Source organism: Acomys russatus, chromosome 32 (genome assembly GCF_903995435.1).
Source record: "Acomys russatus chromosome 32, mAcoRus1.1, whole genome shotgun sequence".
Taxonomy (NCBI): domain Eukaryota; kingdom Metazoa; phylum Chordata; class Mammalia; order Rodentia; family Muridae; genus Acomys; species Acomys russatus.
Genome location: NC_067168.1, coordinates 36,834,155 through 36,859,458, shown reverse-complemented (window position 1 = coordinate 36,859,458; position 25,304 = coordinate 36,834,155). Strand labels below are relative to the sequence as shown.

Genomic DNA, 25,304 nt, shown 5'->3' with positions numbered 1-25,304 from the left:
GGCAATGACACCCCTGTGTAGGTCATCCTGGGTGCTATATGAAAACAAGCTGAGCCAGGTTGTCGTGGCGCATGCCTTTTAATCCTAGCACTTGGGATGCAGGAATTTGAGACCAGCCTGGTCTACAGGACAGCCAGGGCTACACAGAGAAACCTTGTTTTGAAAAAATCAAAAAGATAAGAAAGAGAGAGAGAGAAAGAGAGAGAGAGAGAGAAAGAAAGAAAGAAGACAGGATGGAAGGCAGCTGAGCAAGCTGTGGAGAGCAAGCTAGTAAGCAGCATTCCTCCACGGTGTCTGTTTCAGTTCCTGCCTCCAGGTTCCTGCCCTGGCTTCCTTTCACAATGGACTGCAAGCAGCAAGGTGAAATAAACCCTCTCCTCCTCAAGTTGTTTTTGGTCATGGTGTTTATCACAGCAATAGAAAGCAAATTAGGGTACTCTCTTCCAAAAAAAAAAAAAAAAAGGTGGACGGTGCCTGAGCAGTGATACTCAAGATTGTCCTCTGGCTTTCACGTGCATGTGCACACACGTTCATGAGCATTAGTGCGAGAAGTACACACAGTCCTCTATTCAAACATATGCTGAGGTATACATGTACACACACAGCACACGCGCTCTGGGACACACATATGCATATGTACTATGACCTCTTTGTGAATAAGCCAGATTCCCTTGGGAAAGAAATAGTCACTTGGCTTGTCCCCAGATTCCAGATCAATGGGCCCCGTGCCCAGAACTTCAGGACAAAGGAAGGGCTGGACCTGAAAATGCCAACGGGAAGTCCAAGTGTGCAGGCATTTGGTCAGACACACGGTTTCAGTGTAAAAGTCAAGGCACAATGAGCGGCACTTCATGTGACAAGAAGATCAGCACTATTTCTCATTTTATTTCTACCTAAAGTGACAGCGGGGAGTTATAAGGCCCAGGACATCCTGGGTCCTGGATGAGGCTTGCTGGGAAGGCTTGGCTGTTCGCTTGGTGTTTTCACTGAGTAAGGAAAGCACAGGCTTCCAGGATGGCTGTGGGATACAGAAAGCAGGTCATTCAGAAACAGACTTGTCTTTTTTTTTCAAATCTATTAAGTCAAGGAGGTTTCAAAACAGTTTCAAGCCCTTGTCCCACCACTGGGAGTCAGGGCTTGTTTTGTCCATCCATGTGTTTCCTGTTGCCTCTTCTAGCAACTCTGGCCTCCTGGGAACACACGGACGTCCTCCTGCCCTAACCCGAGGAGAGCTTGACTCCACCGCTAAGTGAGTCAGTTCATACTGTTCAGGTTCATGAGACACTGGTCCTCTGACTCCGGAACCATGTGCCACGCAGGCTGACATACGTGCCTATTCTTCCTCCGCAAACATTATCACTGGGCTCCTGCCCATGTGAGTCTCTGTGCCATGAGCTGGGGACAGCATGGGCAGACAGCTCTGTCCTCAAGCACATGGCTTCTTGCTATCGGTTCACATGATCCATCAATAGCCCTAAGTCAGCGAGTGTGGACCACATCTGCAACACCCGCAGCCTGAGAAGCCGCTCAGTACAGAATATGGCTCCTCATCCCGGACCAATCAGCAGCGGGTGGTGGGGCCTGATAACCCTTCTTATTTGTAGTGTGGGGTATCCTGTGCATTGCTGGCTAACAACCCCAACCTCTGTTGCCTGGTACCAGAAGTGCCTCCTAAATTGTGGTCATCAAAATGTTTCTAGGCATGGCTAAATAATCTCCTTTGGGGACGATGTTAGCATATTGCCTGGTCTGCCTAGCAGCCTATGACATCATTACCTTCCTGACACTAGGTAGGCCAGCTGGCTACCCAGTGTATAAAAGGACAGACCCACCTCATCTCTCACTCTTTTGCCTTTCTCCTCTCTTGCTCTCTTACCTCTTCTCTCTTCCTCTGTCTCTGTCTCTGTTTGTCTCTCTCTGCCTCTCTGCCTCTGTCTCTGTCTCTCACTCATTCTCTTGGGTGCTCCCTCCTTTCTCCCCACCTCCCACTATAATAAACTTCTCCATGTCATATCTGTTGCCTGGCATCTTATTTTTTTTAATCATTACAGACAAAATCATCCTAAACTGAGAACAACTGACAAAGAGATGCTGGGCCTGCTCCCTACTCCTGGATCACAGCATCTGCCAAGCCTCTGTCTCTCAGAGAGGGGACCAGATACAGAAGTTCAAGAGGCCACTGTACACAGGGAGCCATTGCATGCTGAGGCTTGAAGATCACTTCTGAAAGCCTTTCAGCAATCTGTGTGTATATAGATACATATACATGTGTGTGTGTGTGTCTGTGTGTGTGTGTCTGTGTGTGCATGTATAATACAATGTATTTGAATCATTTTGAGATGAGGTTTCATGTACTCCGTGCTGGTTGCGATCTCCACATGCAGCAAAGGATGACCTTGCACATCTGGTCCTCCTGCCTCTACCTGTCAAGTACTGGAATTACAGATGTGCACCACTACACCCAATTTCTGCCATGCAGAGACTGAAGCCTGGGCTTTATGCACGCAAGGCAAACACTCTACTGAGAGACATCTCCAGCCACTCTTCTAAGTGGCTTTCCAGAATTTAATTATCAATATGTTTGCCTACATTTGAATTTATTTTGTCATGTGTATGCATGCTTTGCCTGTGTGTACGTCTGACTATCACATGCATGCCTGGTGCCCACAGAGGCCAGAAGAGAATGTTGGGTCCCCTGGAACTAAAATTACAGAGAGTTATGAGATGCCAGGAGGGCAGGAGTTTGGGACTGAACCTGTGTCATTTGGAAGAGCAGTCAGTTCTCTTACCCCGTAGGCCATCTCTTTGGCTTTACATTGTAAGGTTTTAAGGAATTTGCATTTCTGTGTGAACTTTGACCTCTAAACCTTGACCTTCTCCCATGTTGTTTCTCATTAATTGCATCTAGATCCTACTCACGGGAGCTTGAACACTGCTTCAGACGCTCTGTGGCTGTGACATACTCCTTTCCCAGAAACTTCTCGAAAGTTGTCTTGCCATTGAGATGGGCCAGACACTCAGTGTTGTCATTGAACAGAAGGTTTTTGGTTTCAGACTGGAACATGCAGAAGTCTTCTGGACACCTCTGCCCACTTCTTCCAAACTCAGCCTGCACCAAAAGAGTCGACAGTCTGTAAGTGGTCAAAGAAGAAGGGAGCGCAAGGATGGGAACAGCACGGTTCATTCCTCAGAATTGCAAACAAAAAGCAGCAGTGTTTCTTTCCCTGCCTGGGATGATTCTTCCCTGCCCATGCTCCTGGGAGATGGCCACTCCAGCCGGGGCGCAGGCTCTACCACTTCTGACCTTGCCTCCCAGCTCCCTCCTACTAAATCTGTTATCTCTTCCTATATAGAACTTCTTGCTGGTGATTAGAGGTCAGATGAAGATTTTTGAGATCTTCTCTGAAAGCAGACCATCTAGAACATTCTAGCATTCCAGCTGTCCAGAGGGACAATTTGAGTGGGAAGATTCCCATGTTTCTATGAACTGGGCCATTGGAAGACAGTCAGTCTCTCTCAGCTGCGTCCCTTCTCCATGCCCAGGGCTGTTGGCCTCAAAAGTGAAGCCAGAGCCAGCATGTTGTGATAGCAAAATAGAGACTAGAACAGGGAACTCCAGAACGCAGTGTGCCCTAAATCCATGGATGTAGGGGTGGGTGGGTGGGGGAGGGGTCCTACAAACACCATGACCAGGAGAGTGTTGATCCACACGAGGTAAGAAGGAAGTCCTGCTCAACACAACTCAATAGCCAGTGTTGTATCAACATTCAAAAATCTGACACCGAGTAGTTTATTTCAGGCAGATTTAAGCACAGTAAAATTTGGGGAGGGGAGGGTCCTGGTGATAACTAACATGGTCCCGTGTGTGCAACAAAGACTAAAACACAATTACATCAAAACTCTTGTAAGTGCAAGCGACATCTTCCATAAAGGTAGGATCTGTAGATGAACTGAAAAAGCAGGCTCGGGGAAACAAGTGCTCCTGATAAGGGTCTCAGGGAGGGTAGTTGTAGAGCCTGACTGAGAGAGCTGGAGCAGCCTGGCCATACAGAGAGCACAGGAGAGGAGTCACCAGGCTGTTAACCACACTGGTTCCCAGCGTTCTTGGCGGAAAACAGGTTGTGTATAGAGATACACAGTGTTGTCGAAGAGACAACACTGCATGTTTAATAAGTCCCCGATTTCCCTAGGGCTTCTCTGTGAGCAGAAGGACCTCGCGTCTTCTACACATGGGGCATCTCTGGGTTTGCTGCTTTCCAGCCTTTGTCCTGCGCACTGAGCAAGCATTTGCCCACTCTCTAATCTGAACCCTGAGAGGCAGCAGCGGAGGGGGAAAAGGTCAGAACTGCCTCTGGGCCATGACACAAGTTCAAGTCCAGGAGCCGAGAGTCCAGGCAGAAGTCTTAGATGGTCCCCAAGAAAGACTCTCTGGAGGAAGCCAATGCCATTCCTGTCGCTCAAGCAGAGGGGCTAGAAAGAAAGGCTTGAGTGGATGAACTGCCTCTTGACAGGAGCCTATGTGGTGAAAAGCATGCTGGGGGACCTGGGGGGCCCATACCTGTTGCTTAAGCAACACCTCCTGAAGGAGTTCCACCTTGTCTGTCCGAGATACCACAGCATGGTTTGGGGCAATGGCCAGGTGGCAGTTCTTAGCCTCAGTCACAGGTCTCCGGGTGTCATCGAGGCACAGCAGCTCAAAGTCCTCCAGCTTTAAGTTCCTAGCCCACTCTTCAGTGTTCTTTCCTGGTGAGGGACAGGTGTCATTAGCCATGGCTAATCTGCCCGGCTAAGGCATCTTTTCTGTATTGGTCTGCCTATTTTGAAAAGCCCACAGGGGGCTGTGCTGATATGCAGGAGACAAAAGGAAACTTTATCCTGCATAAGCTATTCAGGTGACAGATAGGCCAAGATGAGGGCTTAGTCATATAGGAGAATTTTATTCCACAACAAAGAGGGCGAAGCTCATATATGTGGTGACAAAGGTGATGCTCAACATCAGGATGCTACGATGAAAGGAGCCAGCAACAAAAAGGCCACAAGTGATGACTGCATTTATGAGACCAGGCAAAGTCACGGGAACAGGAAGTAGATGTTGAAGAAGCAAAGATGGTGGGCCACCAACAGGTGCAAGGGTTTCTTCATGTTGTTCAGATGAGTGTGTTGGGGAGCTGGATTGTGTGGGTGGTTGTACATTCTGAGTGTGCTAGAGCCCACTCAACTGTACACAGACAATGGTGGATTCTCAAATACTCAAGTTATATCCCAACCAAGCTGTTAAATGTCCTAAGTGTGTATATGTGTGTTGTGTAGTGTGTGTGTTGTATAGTGCGTGTAGCGTGCAGTATGTGTGTTGTATGTGTGTGCACACATATGCAGGTGTGCTTGCCTGTGAAGGTATGTGTGGAGGCTAGAGGGTGATACTTGGATATCTTCCCCAATCACATCTTCGCTCATGTTTTGAGACGCAGTCCTCCATTGAACACAGAGCTCATTGGTTCAGCTAGACGGGCTGGCTAGAAGGCCCAGGGTCCACCTATCTCCACTCCTGCCATCCAGAGCTGCCACATGACAACTCATCTGCCTCCTTACATGGGTCCTGAGGATCAGAACTTGGGCCCTAATACTTGCATAACATGCATTGCATCCACGGATGTATCTTCCCAGACAAAATAACTTCCCTTTTACAAAATAACTCCATCTATGCCATAGTTACCAGTTGGTTCCAAAAAAAAGAAAACAAGTCTCATATCCTTTGTTTAAACGTTTGGGACTAGATTGTTTTGGAATTTGTTTAAATTTTAGAGCATCGGTGTGTGTGTGTGTGTGTGTGTGTATGTATGCATGTATGTATGTATGTATATAGTGGGGTGGCAATGCAAAATTAAATATTCCATTTTTCATATGCAAGTTACAGATGTCACCTAGAGGTGACATTGCACAATGCTTCCGGAGTGACTGCAGTCTGGCTGTGACTCATCAGATGACATCAAGTACAGGATTTCCCACATGTCAGATATCATGTGATACTGAAAAGTTTCCAATTATAAAACATTTCCAAGCTCAGACTTTCAAATATCGATAATCTTTTCCCTCCCATTTCAGTGCAGTGTAGAAAAAATGGAAGATCCCATGGGTTTATCAAGTATGTCTACTTAATTCAAATAAATATAGATATTAAGTACCCGAGAACCTTAGAATTGGATTTGACATCAGTCTGATCCCTGACTATCACACAGGCTGCCATAAGTTCCAGGTTTAAATGTAGGCATACCTGAGTGTGCTCATCATCTAAGCTTGTGAACGTCTCTCCTTCCTTAGGAAACACTTCGCCATCCCCCTGGATTCCTCTCCTTAGGAAACACCTCGCCATCCTCCTGGATTCCTCTCCTTAACACTCAGAATTTCAGGCTCAGTGGTCCACTAGGACATGCATGCCCACCCAGAGACAGCAGACAGGCGAAAGGAAAGGGAAGAAGGGGCTGGATTGACAGTTTTCTGAATAAAACAGCAAGTCACCTTCAGAGGCAGAGGTGTGGAGGCCTAAGGAGGGATGTGGAGCAGTAGCAAGTGACTGGCAAGAGCTGAAGGCCTAGTTTGCCCAATCTAGAGACCAGAAGAGGGACCCTTGTTCAAACCTTGGCTGGTACATTTTCTTTATAACCTGCGTGTCCCTGCGGATTTTTACTCACTGACTCTCAAGGAGTTTCCAGGCCAAGATTTTACATGGAGCTGAAGGCAGGCTCCTACTTCCCTTTTTCAAAAGGAATTTTTATTCACATGCATTCAGTTATTATTACCGTCTGTAGCTGTTTCATCTGATACAGACAGACAGACAGTGAGTTTTTTTCAAATACGCACTCGCTACCTATGGCTAGCAGTGTGTGTGTGTCTGTGTGTCTGTGTGTCTGTGTGTCTATGTATACATGTATGTCTGTGTGAATGTATATGTGAATGAATGTGTATGTGTGTGTGTACATCTGTGTGAATGCATGTATGTGCATGTATGTGTGTACGTCTGTGTGAGTGTGTGTATATATGTATATGAGTGTGTACATCTGTGTGAATATGTGCGTGTGCATGTATGCATGTATGTGTGTATGTCTATGTGAGTGTGGATGTGTATGAATGTGTGTACGTGTATATGTGTGTATGTCTGTGTGTATGTATGTATATATGTGTGTATGTGTGTGTACATCTGGGTGAATGTATGTATGTGCATGTATGTGTGTATGTCTATGTGAGTGTGTGTATGTGTGTGTGTATGTGTGTATGTGTGTGTGTATGTGTGTGTGAATTGCCTCAAAATCACCCTGACACTACAGATGTCCCCATGCTGCCTCCTACAGGGCAGACTTTGCAATTCACCAGTTGGAGTGGTTCATGCCTACACTTTCTAGAACTCAGTTTGCCAAGGCAGGAAGACTTCCATGAGTTCAAGGCCCGTGTGAAGTGCACAGCAAGTTCCAAGTTGAGTTATAAAATAAGAGCCTGTCTCAAAAATAAAAACAAATTTAAAAGCTTTTGGAATTCTTTTAGTCAAGAGTCTGAAAATAGTTATGATGCTAAGGATTGCTTTGAAGGAGGAAGTGAAATGTCTTCACATACCATCAGTGTTCTGCAAGACAGTGGAGTCCTTCAAAAATGCGACACTTCCTGCCTTCTCAGCCAGACACCTAAAATATTTCCCAAAATAAACATACCACAAAGGAGAAACCATTAGAATTTTCATAAATATTTGTATCATGCATTCCCAAAAACTAAAACATGACAGTAAACATGCAAAAGTTGAAACTACTTCCGGAAATATATTATTTAACATGTCAGAACGCAAGCATCTGTGTGTCTTTTCTCCTCCTGAAACCCCAATAAGATGACGCCAATGAGATTTTTATCTTTCAATCCATAAAGTTATGAGAGAGAAAGGGAAGGTAACAACGCGAGACTTCACAATTGGGAAAACGATGGCTGAGCAGTAAGTACAGCCTAACTGAAGGAGGAACGCTAAGTAAACTTTAGATAAAGATATAAGGGAGAAGCCGGGTGTGGTGGCGCACGCCTTCCGTCCCAGTACTCGGGAGGCAGAGGCAGGCAGATCTCTGTGAGTTCGAGGCCAGCCTGGTCTACAAAGTAAGTCCAGGACAGCCAAGGCTACACAGAGAAACCCTGTCTCAAAATTTTTAAAAATAAATACATAAATAAGATATATTTTTTAAAAAAGAAAGAAAGAAAAAAGAGAGAACAAGACTCCTGGCTCTAGCTTTCGATATTTTGTTATATACCCCTAGTCTAGATTCTAGATATAACTAAGCAGAGGAAAAAACAGTGCCTTTTAGTATAAACAAGAACAAGGAGGTGCCGAAATTTCCAGAGACATAATACCGTGTTGCAAATCTGGGGGAGGTGTATGAGATGTAAAAAATACATATAATCTGGAAGCTAATTTTTTTGTTGAGTTTTCATATTACTGTTTGAAAGTAACACTGTGATGTGGCTTTCTACTTGTCATGTTAAAAAAAAATAAAAGGACCTATTTAATTTTTTTTATTCATGTGTATGTGTGTGTCTGTGTGTACACATGTGCACATGTGTGTGGGTACCCCTGGAGGCTGGAGGAGAGCATTGGATACCCATGGAGCTGTGAGCCACCTGATACGGGTCCTGGGTACTGAACTCTTCTGCATCAAGCAGCAAGCACTTAGCCGCTGAGCCATCTCTCCAGGCCCTTTAAGGCCAAAGTCGAGGAGAAAAGTAAAAACATAAGACATCATGGTGACCTGAGGGAGGGGAGAGGGTGGTGGTTACTAGAATTCTCTTCACAAAACACTAAAGCACTCTCTCCCTGCTGCCTCTGAGGGTGAGAACAGCGAGGCTCAGTGTGGGTTGCTGGCTGGGCAGTGAAGCTGAGCCCCGTGGTCCTGCAGTCCAGCCTCCACTCTCTGGGGTCCTGCTACAATAGATGACTCTTGCGCCTGCTTCCCATTTGATTCTCGACTTTCCTATGACAGGCCACACCTGGCCCCCTAGAACCACAGGGCCATGTATTGAGAACGAGGGCCGAGGCCCCATGCTGGTGGCGCTCTGTCCCAGACTCACCTGAAAGCCCCGGTGTAGCCGTGGTATCTCTCTTTGCTGTTGGCAGCACACTTATTCTCACCCTTCTCGTCACCAACACACAGGGCACAGAGATTGGATTTGGGGTCGGCTCCAGGGGCGCAACTTTGGCTAAAGAATTCATCTGGACAGAGGGGCAAAGGTAAATTAGTGCTTCCAACCAGAGTCTTTACGCAACAGATGACATAGCTTGGTTTCAGTTCAGTATGTAGACAGCATAGATAGGACACTCATCCTATGGAAGGACATCCCACCACCAACCAGGGACCCACTGGAAGTCAGAGAAGCCTCAGACTGGAGGCGTGGACGGGATGTCCTGCTGCAGGAGAGTTAAACCTGCACAGACGGCCCTGTCACCGCAGCCTTGTAGAAGGAGCTCTGCTAAAGAACACACGGGCACCCTCCGCAGCAGAGCCAGCTGGTCTCCTGTTTCACAAGCTGACTTCTTACTATTTTTAAATCAGAAATAGAAACTCTGGGCACCCAGCTTCTCAACAAAAAGCAGGTGTGCCCCGTGGCTGGTGCGCCCCTGTAGCTGATACGCCCCGTGGCTGGTGCACCCCTCTGGGTGGTGCGCCCCTCTGGCTAGTATGCCCCGTGGCTGGTGCGCCTGTGGCTGGTGCACCCCTGTAGCGGGTATGCCCCATGGCTGGTGCGCCCCTCTGGCTAGTATGCCCCATGGCTGGTGCACCCCTCTGGCTGGTGTGCCCTGTGGCTGGTGCGCCCCTGTAGCTGGTATGTCCCGTGGCTGGTGCACCCCTACGGCTGGTATGCCCCGTGGCTGGTGCACCCCTATGGCTGGTACACCCCTATGGCTGGTACACCCCTATGGCTAGTATGCCCCGTGGCTGGTGCACCCCTGTAGTTGGTATGTCCTGTGGCTGGTGTGCCCCTCTGGCTTGTATACTCCATAGCTGGTGCGCCCCTGTGGCTGGTGCACCCCTGTGGCTGGTGCGCCCTGCGGCTGGTGCACCCCTGTGGCTGGTGCACCCCTGTGGCTGGTGCACCCCTGTGGCTGGTGCGCCCTGCGGCTGGTGCACCCCTGTGGCTGGTGCACCCCTGTGGCTTGTGCGCCCCTGTGGCTGGTGCGCCCCTGTGGCTGGTGCGCCCTGCGGCTGATGCACCCCTGTGGCTGGTGCACCCCTGTGGCTTGTGCGCCCTGTGGCTGGTGCACCCTGTGGCTGGTGCACCCCTGTGGCTGGTGCACCCCTGTGGCTTGTGCGCCCCTGTGGCTGGTGCACTCCTGTGGCTGGTGCACCCCTGTGGCTTGTGCGCCCCTGTGGCTGGTGTGCCCATGGTACTAGGGAGGTATAATGACATGTCTTCTGGAGTGCTGGGTTCCAACTCTCTGGAAGCATTCTTTAAATGCATAGGTTTTTAAATACACAGGTTTTAAAATACACACTAAAAAAAAATTTGAAAATGCCTGTTTTATTGCATTCTTGCCTACATTAGAAAACTCAAGCTATCTTACCAGACTTACATCCAGTTGTTAACAATTCAGCTCGCTGCTGACTCATACGGTTGAGCATATGTTAATTTTCAAACTAAATGATGTTGAGATCTAGACGTCCATGGGGGTGGAGGGGAGCAGGGGAAGCTTAGGAAATGCTTTGTAGGAAACATCCTGTGCGTCCATGGCTCCATGAGGTGACCACAAGGACAACCTAATATTTCTAAAATAGACATGCAAGCTACAGCCAGGCAGCAAACCTCCCACCACCTGCTCCCTTCCCTAAGGTTTCACAAGCTCAAGTACTCACTTCCTGACCCAGGATGGCCCTCCTCTGAGGCCCTCCCAGAGGCTTACCAAATTTGCAGGAGTTGGTCTGGTTGACTAGCAGGCCGATGGGAATGTTCCAGCCTGCGGTCCTGCCCACGGCAGTGTGGCAGGACTTCTTGCCTCTCAGAGAACTCCAGGTGAAGCCAGCATCTTCCTTTCTAACTGCCGCTACGGCAAGGTACCCTTGTGCAACAGGGGACAGAGAGACGATCTTAGCCTCGGGGCATACACGGGTTCCAGTACAGCGCCTCCAACCCAGGCCAAAACCACAACAGGTTTACACCATTCTGGATCACTGGCCATTGTTAGGAAGATGGAAAGGAAAGGAAAGGAAAGGAAAGAAAGAAGGAAGGAAGGAAACAAAGACAGGAAAGAAGAGAAAGAGAAACAAAAGGAAAGTTGTTCTGTGTTACGGGGAGACCGATCTGAGTTATAATACAGTATGAAAATTGATCCTTTCCATCCGTGACTACAGGAGGCTGTCCTCAACCAGCCACATAGTGTTGCTGAATTATAAACCTTTACTTGTGGGCAACAGGCTCTGAACACTGGAGTGTGGCCTCAACAACACACAAATCACTACCTGCAGTTGCATCAGGCAAGTGCTGTGGTGACCGTGAGGACAGCTGTTGCATGAATGCTGGGGGTACACACCCCCAGAGCTTCGTTCAACCAGCCCCGCATGGTGAGGGAGTTAACGTGATCGCCATCCTCCTTTCAAAGGTACCTGGTACCCACAATGAGGGCAAATACCAAGGCTTCCAAAGCTTAGCAAGCTCCAGCTCCCAAGAACAGCTGGAGCTAGTGTACAGAGCCCTGGGCTTGGTGAGGCTAGAAGTCCTGGTTCAAATCCAGGATCAGCACCAACATCAGCTACCACTGAATGAGATCCAGGGTCCTGGAAACTCTTTGAGCCACTGTTCCCTTGAACATACAGAATGGGGGAGCAATGTTTCTCTTTCCACATGACCCTGCTCTAAGAGTGAACATATGAAAGCTCCCCACCAAGTGTGAAGGTCCATGCAAACAATAATTATAATTATTCCTGCATGAATTGTTTGTATCTGTACATAACAGCTTCCAGGGTCAGGTTTCCACAGCCTCTTCCTGAGCAGTGGCTTGCTTTTAACCGTGACTTACCTTCGGCTGGTCTGTCCACACAACCAGAGCCTTTGCTTTCAGAGGATTCTAAAGAGAAAAGGCAAACAAAACATCAATTACTGCTCAGATTTACTAGGAGGCTACAGACTTTTCAAGCCCCACAACGTGAGGTCAAACTCAAAGAAGATGCCTCAGTGTTTCAAGGCAGCAGAAGTAAGCATACATTTTCACAACAGACAAGGGCATGATGACCACCAGATAGGAGTTACTCAAATGCCCATCCACAGGGACAATGATGAAGTGTTATGGTAGAGTCACACAACAGAATCTTTTTTTTTTCTTGTGTTGTTTTTTGTTTGTTTGTTTTTTGTTTTTCGAGACAGGGTTTCTCTGTGTAACCTTGGCTGTCCTGGACTCACTTTATAAACCAGGCTGGCCTCGAACTCACACTGATTTGCCTGCCTCTGCCTCCCAAATGCTGGGATTAAAGGTGTGCGCCACCACACCCAGCCACACAACAGAATCTTGTGCAGCTATGAGGCTGAGCAATCAACAGCCACAGGTTTATGGAGGTGAATATCACAAAAACAATGCTGAGCAAAACACACAAACATTAAACATACAATTCTTTTTTTTTTTTCAAGACAGGGTCTCTCTATGTAGCCTTGGCTGTCCTAGACTCACTTTGTAGACCAGGCTGGCCTCGAACTCACAGAGATCCACCTGCCTCTGCCTCCCAAGTGCTGGGATTAAAGGCGTGCGCCACCATGCCTGGCTCTATTAATTTAAAAGAGAGGTATGGTGATCTGTGTCTTTGGAAATCAGGGGAGTTACTGCTCTTAGGCAGTATGGTGACAGCAGGGCACAATGGGACCTCTTATTGGGGTGTCAGTGCATCCATGCTATTTGTAAAAATGCCACCAAGTTGCTTACTTGTATACTTTTCTGGGTTGTTTTTATGGGAAAAAAAAGTTTGAATTATATGTATTTCTTTTGCGTGGGTTTGTCTGCAGGAGCACATGACACATGTGTGTGTGTGTGTGTGGCGGTCAGAACACAATTTGTGGGAGTCGTTTGCTCCCACCATGTGGGTCTTGGGCATCAAACTTAGGTCATCAGGCTTGGCAGCAAATACCTTTGTAAGCTGAGTTGTCTCACCATCCCAAACATGTTTTTGTTTTTGTTTTAATCAAGAAGTAAACTACCCACGATCTGTCAATTTGAGGGGGATGGGCCGGTGAAGTGGTTGCACACCTCCCCACTCCCATGCCAACCTCAAATGGAATGATCCAGAAAGGACACCGACGCCACTTACTCTGGTTCTCCGCCAGGACAGGGACTAAACCGCACTTGCCCGCAATGTAGATGTACCCTCCATCCAGACTCATGGCATCAGCGTCCCCCTTCTGCAGAGAGAGAGAGGTGGTCACCCACACTACAGAAAGCTGTCTTCTGTCCTGCTGTCATCGCAGCTCTCAGGGGTGGCATCAAGATCCACGTTGCTTGAACTGAACACCCCCAAGGAAATACCGCACGACTGGTCCTCCACCATCCCATGCCTTTGTGCTGTCACCCACACACCTGAGACACTTACTCTCTGTCTCCTGAACAGAACCCTTCCTGTACCCGAGCACTCCTGAGATTCCTTTCTGAACCAGCCTCATTCACAGAAGACACTGAGGACAGCAGCTCTCAGCTAACTTCTGCTTATTAGCACAGCACGCAAAAGTAGTACCCAGAAGTTAGGTATCAAATTGACTGGTGATTAGAATGAATAAGCCACAACCCAATATAGAAACATGGATTTATCAAGACTGCAATGCTCCTTTGCCAAGTCATTTTTTTTTTTTTTACAAATACATTAAAAATAACTAGAGTGAACTAGAGATTTGGCTCAGCACTTAAGAAGCCCCATTGCTCTTCCAGAGAACTGAGTTTAGTTCCAGCACCAACATGGCAGCTCACAACTGTCTCTAACTCTAGTTGCAGGAGATCTGACATCCTCTCAGGCTTCCGTGGATGGCTGCATGCAGATGGTTCCCGTATAGATACTCAGACACTCACACATACACATAAAACATTTAAAAAAATGTTTCCCAAGATTATGTATAGATGGGGGAGGGGGAAGTATTCAAGATATACCGTTTATTTTTTAAAGGAATCAAAAGTATGTAACCCATACAGACCAGAATTACTCTAGGCTCCATGTACAGAGGAACCTGGGAATGGGGAATTTCAAAAACTCTCATTGTAGATATTTTTGTATGAAGCTACATATAGATGGTTCATGTGCGGGGGGGATTGTGTGTGTGTGTGTGTGTGTGTGTGTGTGTGTGTGTGTGTAAGAGAGAGAGAGAGGCAAAACCATTCCATATTTTCCAAATTAACCTAATAACCCTAAATTACTCTTTTAATGAAAAGGGTGGGAATTCCACGACAAAATATTCTTCAGACCTAGAAGGGTGCTCCCTCCGTGCAACACATGTGCATGAGTGGTCCAAATCCCCCCATCTTTGGGTGTTCCTTCTTCACAGTGGCCTCTTGGGGGACCAACCTTACCGTGAGCAGATGACCATGGCCTGTGCCCTTCAAGAAGTCCACTGCCCACACCACATGCAACACCGGCTCCCTACCAGGATTGAGAGAAGGCAGTCTTCCGTAGTGGGGAAGGACGCACAGGTAATCCTGCCGTTGCTGGCGCTGCTCCACTGGTCACACTTGCTCTTCTCCTCACTGCCAACTGCACACCACGTGACCCGAGCACGCGTGGCTATCACATCCTGCTGCTCTGTGGGGAAGGACGACGGGGAGGCACGCTGAGACACTGCCTCAGTCCCACCCCTGTGCTCCTTGGGGACCTTCTGAGGCAGAAGAATCTGTGTGACACGCATTCTTCCCTTCTCTGCATCCCAGCTCCCTCCCCACCTGCATCAGGCCTTAATGAAGATTTTCTGTTTCTCACTTCTGTTCTTTTGAAGGGCTTCCCTCTGTCCACCCATCAGTCCTTAGCGTAACCATGTGCTTAAGTTCCATCCCTCAGAATAAAAGCTAAATGACATGGAAACTAATGTATACCCCAACAGCTGGTGTGTGTGTGTGTGTGTGTGTGTGTGTGTGTGTGTGTGTGTGTGTGTGTGTAAGAGAGAGAGAGAGAGAGAGAGAGAGAGAGAGAGAGAGAGAGAGAGAGAATAATTCTCTCAGATCTCAGATCCTGGCTCTCTTGGTTCATGTCTCTATTCTCGCTTAGTAAGAGGCCTGGATCCCTGCATATGCAAAGGAATATGGAAACAGTAACCCAGTGTCTAGGACTTTTTTTTTTTTTTTTTGAGATACTTCTCACTATGGCCTCGACCTGATTGACAGAAGACACCTGTCTGTGTTGTCAGTCCAGAAGCCATGGCAGATTAGAGCTCATCCACAGTTTACTGCCTGCCCTGGGTACCCTTGGCTTCCTGCCTAGTCTCCACATACTTTGACTCAGGCTCCGGATGGATGTCGTGTATTTATAGGTCAGGTAGAGCCCAACATCTACTTTGGGGGGGACCCTCACAAGTCGGATGGCAGCGTCCTTGAACAGCAAATCCTTCTGCCCCACAGGGGAGGCAAAGAGCTGGAATTCTGATGTGCTGTCTTTTCCAAAGTTTTCCTGTTTAGAGAAAAATAAAATTATGGTCACCATCAATGGGCAGAAAGGAGCCAAAACCCAATGTGGAAAGGGCTACCTGGGATGTGGGGATAATTCTAATGGGGCAGGGGCCTCAGCTGGTACCCTTTCTCACAGGGACTGCCCCCATTGCAGAGACACAAGCTCAACTATATAGCTTACTCCCTGGAAGATTGCTTTGTCCCAAGGTACTTGGGGACCTAAGACTACCATCTTGTCCTCACCCCTGCTTCTGATGGAGCCCAGGAGAGCCTGCCAGGAGCTAACACCAGAGAAGGTTCCAGTGACTACGCTGTCCAGAGGAGAGTGAGGGCCCACAGTCCTTAAGCTAATGAACCCTGTCTGCTGCAGAAATTAGGGAAAGTGAAGCCCTCCCCACGCCTAAACTTAAGCAGGCAAGGGGGGCTGTGCACCTGTGACTGGCTGAGAAGCTTCCAGATGGCATCTTCCTTGCCATTCTTACTTCGGCCCACAACAGCGTGTGAAGGGACCTGAGCCAGGTGGCATTCCTTGTACTCCTCCACTGACTTCCAGGTGTTGTCTGGGCAGAGCAGCTTGTACTGGTCCCTTTCTGCTTTGTCTGGTAGCTCCTCTGGGAGGAAGGGAAAGGTGGAAAGAGGAGCTGACACTTGGCTGTGACCATGAGCTCTGGCTTCTGACCACAGAGTTGACAAAACGGAATCCAAAAGGCTGAGTTGCTCCTGAACACTCAGAAAGGTAAGGAGACGTCGCCAGACGGTGCTAAGATCAGAGGTTCTGACTGGCTGTGTTGCTCTGTGAGCCCTGAACTCTGAAGACTCTGATTCCCATGATTCAAGGAGGCAGAACGAGATCCTTCAAGGTCTCCACAGCCTCTGACAAAAAGGCCCTTGCAATGAGACAGGCCCAAGAAGTCGTTGTCCTGGTACACTCTCACTCTGAGTACTTGAGAGGTAGATCAGGAGTTCGAAGCCAGCCTTGTCTACATAGCACGTTTCAGGCCAGCCTGAGCTACATGAGACCTCGTGCCAAAAAACAGAAAGAGAAAGTGACTGAGGGTGGGGATGGGGAGAAGACAAGGAAAGTTATTTCACCCATAGCTCTAGGAAGAGTAAAAGTGACAAAAATTTGGGCCGGGCCTGAGGAGATGGCTCAGTTATTAAAGTGCTTGTTTTACAAGTGTGATTATGTGAGCCTGATCCCTCAGAACTCACTTTTTTTAAAAAGATGGGCGGGGGGCTGGTGTGCACACATATAATCCCTGTGCTGGGGTGGGGGTGGGAGGGCTGGTGTGCACATGTATAATCCTGGTGCTGGGGTGGGGGTGGGAGGGCTGGTGTGCACATGTATAATCCTGGTGCTGGGGTGGGGGTGGGAGGGCTGGTGTGCACATGATAATCCTGGTGCTGGGTGGGGGTGGGAGGGCTGGTGTGCACATGATAATCCTGGTGCTGGGTGGGGGTGGGAGGGCTGGGGTGCACATGATGATCCTGGTGCTGGGTGGGGATGGGAGGGCTGGGGTCCACATGATAATCCCGGTGCTGGGGTGGGGGTGGGAGGGCTGGTGTGTACATTTATAATCCCGGTGCTGGAGAGACAGAGACAAGGGGATCCCGGAGCTCGCTGGCCACCCAGACTAGTCAAAAAGGCAAGAGTAAGGTTCAGTGAGTGACTCTGTCTCAAAAAATATAAATAAATGGAGAGCAATAGAAGAAAAGTTGTGAGGTCTTCCTCTGGTTTCTGTCTACACACACATGTGCATGTACACACACACACTCATGCATACACACAGAGAAACACACAGACACAAACACAAATAAAGATGATAGATAGATAGATAGATAGATAGATATGTTTTTGTTTTAAGTAAAAAGAGAAAAATGAGAGGGGCTAGGGATATAGCTCAGAGTGTGAAAAAGAAAGCAAGGTGGGATAGAAAGGTTAAATATGGTGGGCGTGTCCCACAGATCATTCCTCTACTGTCAGAACCACTGAGTTCCCTATATTTTAAAACAATAGATCAATCTCTGACCCTCGAGGCTGACTGGGAAACCTTGGGCCAACATCACTTCTAGTACTCAGTAAAACTCGTGTGAACTCAGCATCCAGAGACACAAGCCAGAGAGGGTTATTTTGCAAAGTCAGGTACATTTTGGAAAACACTTGACAAGCTCTTTGGTGAGAGTGTCTATGAGGGGAAGGAATGGAAGTAGGAGTGGAAGATTTCAAGAGCACGAGGTCGGGGCTGGAGAGATGGCTCAGCAATTAAGAGCACTGGCTGCTCTTCCAGAGGACCTGGGTTCAATTCCCAGCGACTACATAGTGGCTCACAACCATTTGTAACTCCAGTTCCAAGGAATCTGACACCCTCTTCTGGCCTCCTTGGGCACCTGGCATGCATGTGGTACACAGACATACATGCAGGCAAACACCCATGCACTTAAAATAAAAATTAATTTTAGGGCCGGGTGTGGTGGCACATGACTTTAACTCTGGCACTTGGGAGGCAGAGGCAGGCAGATCTTCATGAGTTCGAGGACAGCCTGATCTACAAAGCAAGTCCAGAACAGCCAGGGCTATTACAAAGAGAAACCTTGTCCTGAAAATAATAATAATAATAATAATAATAATAATAATAATAATAATAATAATAATAATAATAATAATTTTAAAGTGGTTTTTTTAAAAGGAAAACCAAAAATAAGAGCTAGATCCAGTAGGCAACTTGATAATAGTGTGGCTGGAGACTGAGAAATCTGATGACCAGAAGAGCAGAATTATGACGAAAGGAAATAAGAAACGGCTGCTCCCGAAGCTTCTCCCATGCCCTTACCAAATATTGTGCTTCCTCTGACAAAAGCCACATCTCCAGCATTGTCTCTCAGGCACCTGTGAAATGAGAAGAAAGCCATTAAAGACGCAGTGTCCCCAACCGTGTGGCCCTTTCTCTCCAGACTGAGTGTGCAAATGTGCTTGGGCCAGCAAGGAGGTAGGGAAGTCAGTCTACAAAAGTGCCTGAGCTCCAGGAAGAGGCTGGAGAGGAGGTGCTGAGGCTTGGCAAAGGTGGGGGTGGATGAACGAGGAAGTCAGGCAGAGGGCAGAGGTTGCACTCTCCTATTCTAGAGAAAGGCCTGAACTGGACAAAATGGCCGGGCTACAGTGTTTGCCCCGCCCAAATGGGAGGGGAAACTAATTTAGTTGGAGAACCCAAGACAATAGAAGAACAAAGTCAGAGTTGAAGTGATCAGAAAGGGCCATAACCAGGTTGGCTTCCATCAAAGCAGTATTGAGCTTGGGGCCTCGTTGGCCTCCAGGGGATAGAGAAGACCCAGTAATGGAAAGGCCTGCCACTTCTCAGGACTCAGGTTCTCAATGTGCACAGCACCGCATCTCCCTTACCCAGCAGGTTGTGCATTAACGGCCCCCTGGCCTGAGGTTATGCAGCCCTGGGTGACTGGGGAGAAGAGAACAGTATCACTCACCTGAAGGCACCTGCGTAGCCAGAATACGGTTCCTCGGAGGAAGAGGCACAGTGGTTTGCTCCTGTCCCCTTACACAAGCTACACAGGTTGGGGAAGCTGTCCTTGTTGGCACCTGGGACACAGCTCTCTGAGAAGAACTTGGACACCGCTGTTAAACACAGAGAAGTAGACCACAGAGTATGAGCCAATCTCAGCCACGGCAGTCCTGCCTCCCAGCAGTACTCCGGATGGAGAGACCCTTCCTCCAGCGCAGGACAGGACAGTGCTGAAGTGGGCTTGGGAACTCAGACGCGCAACTTTTCCCAGAGCTCTTCGCCTCGTAGCCCCTGCTTCTAGTTGGCCCACCCCCACCCCACCCCACCCCCGCTGAATCTCGGACTCACCCTATATGGACATCCATCCCAAAGTGGCCTTTGTCTATAAGACTAGAAACTCCCACCCGAGACCACTCAGGATCCACTCCCCGAGCCATTTTACCTTCCTCAAGGGATGCAGGGGGCCCATCCCAACTCAGGAACGGGCGAAGTGTCCCTATCGGGATGTTCCACCCAGCACTCCTGCCAATGCCCGTGTGGCAGGACTTCAAGCCTTTCAGTTGGTTCAGATGAAAGTTACTGTTTTTCTTTGCGACAGCCACGGCGTAATAGTGAGTCCGGGGTTCTGCAAATGAGCAGAAGGATTGGAGAGGGCTGAGAGGAAGAGGAGGAAGGCCCTGTAGGAAGGGGACCTCTGCATCAGAAGGATCTGTCACACGGCACACCTCTGTGTTCACCCATTCCTGTTCCACAGAGCCACAGCCCCAATATGGCCATGAGGCCTCAGGGTCCCCAGGGAGAACTCACGCTCTTTGGTCCCATAGACTTCAGATGCCATAGGTCGCAGTTTGTAGGGGGGCATTCCTGCATTGAACATCGAGCCACCGTCGAGAGTCATGGCATCAGCTTTGTTTGTCTGAAAGAAAATGGACCCAACATGCTTCAGGAGAAAAGAATTTCAGGGCCTCAGAATGAGTTCATCTTACGTATGTCCACACAAGAAGATGATGGCACAGGGCGGGGTCATTTGCTGTGAGCGGTAAGCACCCTCAGGGGCTTTAACTCCTGAAGGTATGTGTGCCCCCTATATATGTCTGTTTACTTCAGTCACCCTTAGTCACACTGTCACAATCTTTTGTATTTAATGTTGTTTGTTCTATATACTTTACCCCCCATTTTGGACTCATATGCATTTTTAGTCTTGGGGATGTGTGCTCACACATGAGAGGACATGAACGTGTGGAAGCCAGAGCTTGACGTCTGGTGTCTTCCTCCATCTCTTGCCACCTCACATTTTGAGAGAAAATGTTTTCCAAACCTGGAGCTCACCAGTTTGTTTGTTCTTATGACAAGAGGCCCTGTCTACTTCCTGGACACTGGGGCCATGTGTGAAACCCACTACATCTAGATTTTTTTTTCCAGACAGGGTCTCTCTGTGTAGCCGTGGCTGTCCTGGACTCACTTTGTAGACCAGGCTGGCCTTGAACTCACAGCGATCTGCCTGCCTCTGCCTCCCGAGTGCTAGGATTAAAGGCATGCCCCACCACACCCAGCTGAGTACAAGTCTTTTTAATGTCTAGAGTTTTGGCCATTCTTGCCCAACAGTTGGGATGTGGCACCTGTGGCTGTGCCAGGGTTATTCCTCAAGTGTTTAGAGACAATACACAGTCATCATGTTGGCTGCGTAGGCCTTGTTTTTTAATAGTTCTTGTGAACAGTGTGAAATAAGACCCAGATTACCCAACTAGAAGACTCTCAACGTTAGTTTATCTTTCTTTCACTAGCAAGAGACATCAGTTCCTGCGCAAGAGGGCAGCTCCCAACTGACAGATGCCCAGGAAGTAAAGCGAAGGGAACAGAGATGAGACTTTCCCATTGGATTCAAGGCCTCTCCCCTTCTTTCCTTCATTTGAGTTGGGGGATTAGCTTACCACAATGGCCTTGATGCACTGACTAGTGGAAGATCTCATGACACAGCTGAGGGGTTGGCCACCCACGTTTTTCATCATGTTCTGCCACACGGAACATTTTTGTGCCTCAGATTTTGACACGGCACACCAACGAACAGTTGTTGTCTTAGCCAGACCAAGCCCTGGAGAAAAGAGAGAAAGAACCAGGAGTCCAGCGATGTCATGGGGAAGACCCCCCCCCCGACTTGCTGTATGATGGAGTTCTATAGACTGCCCACAGCCACTGTCCTCCTTGCCTGCATGTTAAACGGTCATGTTCTACTCTAGTCACTAAGCTGCCGGACCACGTGGGACTCTGTCCCCACCAGAGGTCCGAGATTCAACAAGCTAGAGGTGACAGAACCTCTAGATTGTTTTCCTTCTTACGACTAATGTGTTTCCTACTCCACAAAAGGCAATCCACTCCAAAGGCCCCTTTATTGACTTCCACCTGCCTTGCCCTAGATGAGCCTGGCAGGGGAGCAGGGAAGGGATGTGGCTCGTATTTTATTTAGGTGCAAACTGGATCGTAATGTTGCAAGCATGGGATACTGCATGCATTGCCGAAACTGTTAAAATGATGTAAAGCCACTTTGGGAAACAGGTTGGCAGTTGCATATAGAAATAAAAACACAGATTTACATAAATATTTGATATTAAGATTCATAGCAGCATTGTTTAGAATAGCAAAAACAAAACAAAACAAAAAATATGTAACTACCTAAATAAGTAACCAGCAAATGGCTGAACAGGATGTGGTGCATCCATGCCATGGAATATTTGACTATAATAAGGAAAGAAGTACATACATGCTATAGAATGACTAAGCCTCGTTAGTTCTAGATGAAGGAAGTCCAGTACAAGACAAAATATTGGATGACTCCATTAACGTGAAAGGCCATAAAGGCTTTTTTTTTTTTTTTTTTTTTTTTTTTTTTTTAAGATAAAGTCTTGGCTGTCCTGGAATTTACTATGCAGACCAGGCTGGCTTCCAACTCATAGAGATCTACCTGCCTGTGCCTGTGCCTGTGCCTGTGCCTGTGCCTGTGCCTGTGCCTGTGCCTGTGCCTGTGCCTCCCAAGTGCTGTAACCAAAGGTATGACAACCACACTTGACCAGAAAAGATACATCTGTAGATAGAAAGTCAACTGGTAGTTCTACTGTGTGAGTCCTGGGAATAGAACTCAGGTAGTCAGTCTGGGTGGCAAGCATCTTTACCTACTAAGTCACTTCATCTACCCTTCAGTGTAATTTCTGTCAATACCCCCAATACCTCCAGGCATTGGGTAGCTTCATAGGGTTATGTGACTTCTCAGCTCAGTAGTGTTGGCTCTAGAACTTGAACCTAGGCAGTTGTGCCCCAGAACCGCTGACCACTGGGCTAGCCTACCTGTATAAGATACCTGGGTTAGATATAGGGTGCAGCTGCAGACGGAGAGGGAGTAAGGTCGGACCATGGAGGGTCCCCAGCATAGGTACAAGAAGCCTACTTTGGAGGCAATGAAGCTGGGTCTCATGGGGGAGGAGGGACGGGGATGGGAATGCTGCCTGAGGAATGGGCCGAGTGGACTGACAGCTGGTGACTAAGTGGAGAAGGTATGGACAGGGAATCTGTGAGGGAAAAGATGGTCTGTATGTGATGAGGGGACAACACTGGGAACAGAGAGGTGCAGGAATAGGGAGGTGGGATACCTGAGTAATGGGTGCTCTCCGGAGGGGAAAGGGGACAGCAAAGAAAGGAAACACATCTCAAACCAAGGAATGAAGAAGCAAGGCAAAAAGCCAAGCAGGGTGTTCCCCCTGCTCCTGTGAGGCAGAACCAAGGTGACCAAACAGCCAAATGTTATGCCAAGCTCCCTAGTTTCCCAACCGCAAAATACCAGTGCTGAGTTCAGAGCCCACTCCCTCCCCAGCCCTCTGTAACCCCTGGACATGGTCTTCAGCCAGCGTTCCCTGAAGGAGGTAGGCATCCCCTCTGTAGCCAGGTATCTCCTGATGGGACCGGGTGCCGCTGCAGCAGACGGGCACTCCTTGAAGACTCAGACCACTGAGTATGCCCCTCTCACGCCACGTCATTTTTACAATGAAGAAATCAAGGGTCAGAAAGGCAAGGCGTAGTTGCAAAAGTTAGAGGCTAAACTCAGGTGCCCTGTGTGTCTTAAGCAAATGGCTCACCCTCTCTGAGCCTTACATTCCTCCCTAAAGAGCAGAACAGCACATTTGATGCCCACCTTCCCAGCAGGTGACACCCTTAGGCACCTGCACTCACCAAGGGCCTCAAGAAACAGCAAGGCAGGGATGAGCAGCCGCATGCCTGTGGTCTTGGGGGACCTAAAGGACAAACCTGGCTTCTGCACCCTCTCTGGAGCCCTTTATCTATGCTGGGTGACCTCACAGGACTGGCTCCACCCTGTTGCCCAATAGGCCTGCCTTTCATCCCCACTTCCCTTAGCCAGGAGAGCTAGATCTTAGAGGCCAGGTTCCTGGAGCCAGGAAGGAGGAAACAGGGACTCCAGTCCCTCCTCCTCCAGGGACTCTGCTGGTTCAGGATGACACCTAGTGATTTCCTCAATCCCCACCAAGCTTCTGTGGGGTCATTGCAACAGAGTCACAGTCCCCACGATTCTTATCCTATCTCTGTTTCCAGTGCCTTCTAGAGGTGGGATACAGGACAGGGGTCTTTATTTGTGGATTACCTTGACCTGTGACACTTAAGCCACATGGAACAGGCAAATGACCTTCCTCCTTGGTTCGACAAGAAGTGGTGGCTTCTAAAGGAGAGCCAGGCGCCCAGTCTTGGCCACAGCAGCAGCTGCAGGGACAGTGGAGTCAGCCCAGGCTTGCACACAGGCTCCCCGTGGGGCCCAGACTTGAAACCCACAATAAATCCCCCGAAGACAGCCTAGGACCTCAGAAAGGAATGCCACAAAGTGCTGGCCGGTGTCCCTTTGTTTCCTAGTGAGGAGGGGGGCTCTGGCATTTGACTTCTTTCCTTCATTCCTCCCTTCCTTCTTCCTCCTCTCCCCTTCCCCCCACCCCCGCCTCTCTGTATGAGTGTGTGTATATCTGGGTCTATCTCTGTATCTGTGTGTGGGGCTAGGTATGGGGTGGAGTTGAGAGAATTTCAACTTCATTTTAATGAATATCTTAAGTGTCATATAATGAGGAAATCATTTTCAATATACATTTTAAATTGTGTGTGCATGCGTGTGTGTGCGTATGTGTGCGTGTGTGCGCGTGCATGTGTGTGCGTGTGTGTGCGTGCGTGTGTGTGCGTGCGTGTGTGTGCGTGCGTGTGTGTGCGGGTATGCACGCGTGTGTGCGCGCACGCGCGCGCGTGTGTGTGTGTGTATCGAGGGGTGCTGGTAGTGTATGTGCGCATGGATGTGGGTAACTATGGAGTCGGAGGTTCAGATACACATCCCTGGAGCTGGAGCTAGAGTTACAGGCAGTCATGAGCCTCGAAACCCAGTGCTGGGAACTGCAGTCTAGTCCTCTGCAAGAGCAGTATGCACCCTTAACCGCTGCACCACTTCTCCAGCCCTCACAGAGACGTCGCTTTTAAATTCGAAAGCTAGAATACTGCCTCTGAGAGCACAGCTTGAAAATATGTCCCCATGATGGACACAGGCTCAGGATCTGGGGTCCTCGGCATAGCAGCATGCCATACACCCACTAGAAGCATACATGTGTCCTTTGGGGGATGATCACCTCAAGCAGGGTGCCTGTACATTCAGTGGGGGCAGTCTGGGCCTTCAGGGAGAACATGGTAGCCCTATCTGTACAGACATGAACTTAGCTCAAGATTTTACATATGAAGATGTGAGGTGTTAGGCTAAAGGAAGCCCCGGGTCACACAGGAACCCTCTCTTGTGTGCTTTTTCTCCAGAGGCGGGCATGGACAACACTTAGGTCACTGGCATTAAGGAGCATTTTTCTGGAGCAAAAGGTACCCCAGTGAGCCAGTGCTGGCAAGGGTTAGCCTGCAGGGACACTCAGCCCTAAGAAACAGGCCCAGCCTGTGAGGTCTCCCATGCCTGGGTGAGAGTCGAGAAGACACAAGCATGAAGTCAGATTCCTGCTTGCCTGGCTCAAAAGTAGAGTCTGGGTTCGGTGCTAGAATCTCGGCTGGGGTTTGGGGTGACAGATGCAGGGTCTTTTGTTTGGAAACAATATAACGCAACATCAAAAGTTGTTTTC

At 48.6% G+C, this 25,304-nt stretch overlaps 1 protein-coding gene across 1 annotated transcript; it reads right to left on the bottom strand.

Moving 5' to 3' along the window:
* Window positions 1-863: 863 nt before the first annotated feature.
* Window positions 864-23,506, bottom strand: Ltf (lactotransferrin). The gene is made up of 17 exons (XM_051140558.1): window positions 23,374-23,506; window positions 21,087-21,247; window positions 19,963-20,071; window positions 19,598-19,780; window positions 19,121-19,268; window positions 18,472-18,527; window positions 16,073-16,251; window positions 15,467-15,641; window positions 14,629-14,783; window positions 13,311-13,401; window positions 12,035-12,082; window positions 10,922-11,077; window positions 9,094-9,235; window positions 7,606-7,673; window positions 4,559-4,743; window positions 2,920-3,109; window positions 864-1,018 (listed from the first exon to the last, which is right to left on the bottom strand). The coding sequence occupies exons 1-17, from the start codon at window positions 23,414-23,416 to the stop codon at window positions 984-986; spliced, it is 2,124 nt and encodes a 707-aa protein (XP_050996515.1). The 5' UTR covers window positions 23,417-23,506; the 3' UTR covers window positions 864-983.
* Between the last annotated feature and the right edge of the window lie 1,798 nt (window positions 23,507-25,304).

Excerpts from the sequence above, each read along its gene's own strand:
- Ltf (XM_051140558.1), bottom strand. The coding sequence starts at position 23,416 with ATGCGGCTGCTCATCCCTGCCTTGCTGTTTCTTGAGGCCCTTG. Across the intron at positions 20,072-21,086 it reads AGTGCATCAAGGCCATTGTG|ACAAACAAAGCTGATGCCAT; the intron begins GTAAGCTAATCC and ends ATTTTCTTTCAG. Across the intron at positions 13,402-14,628 it reads ACTGCCTTCTCTCAATCCTG|AAGGGGGACGCTGATGCCAT; the intron begins GTAGGGAGCCGG and ends CTCTCTCTGCAG.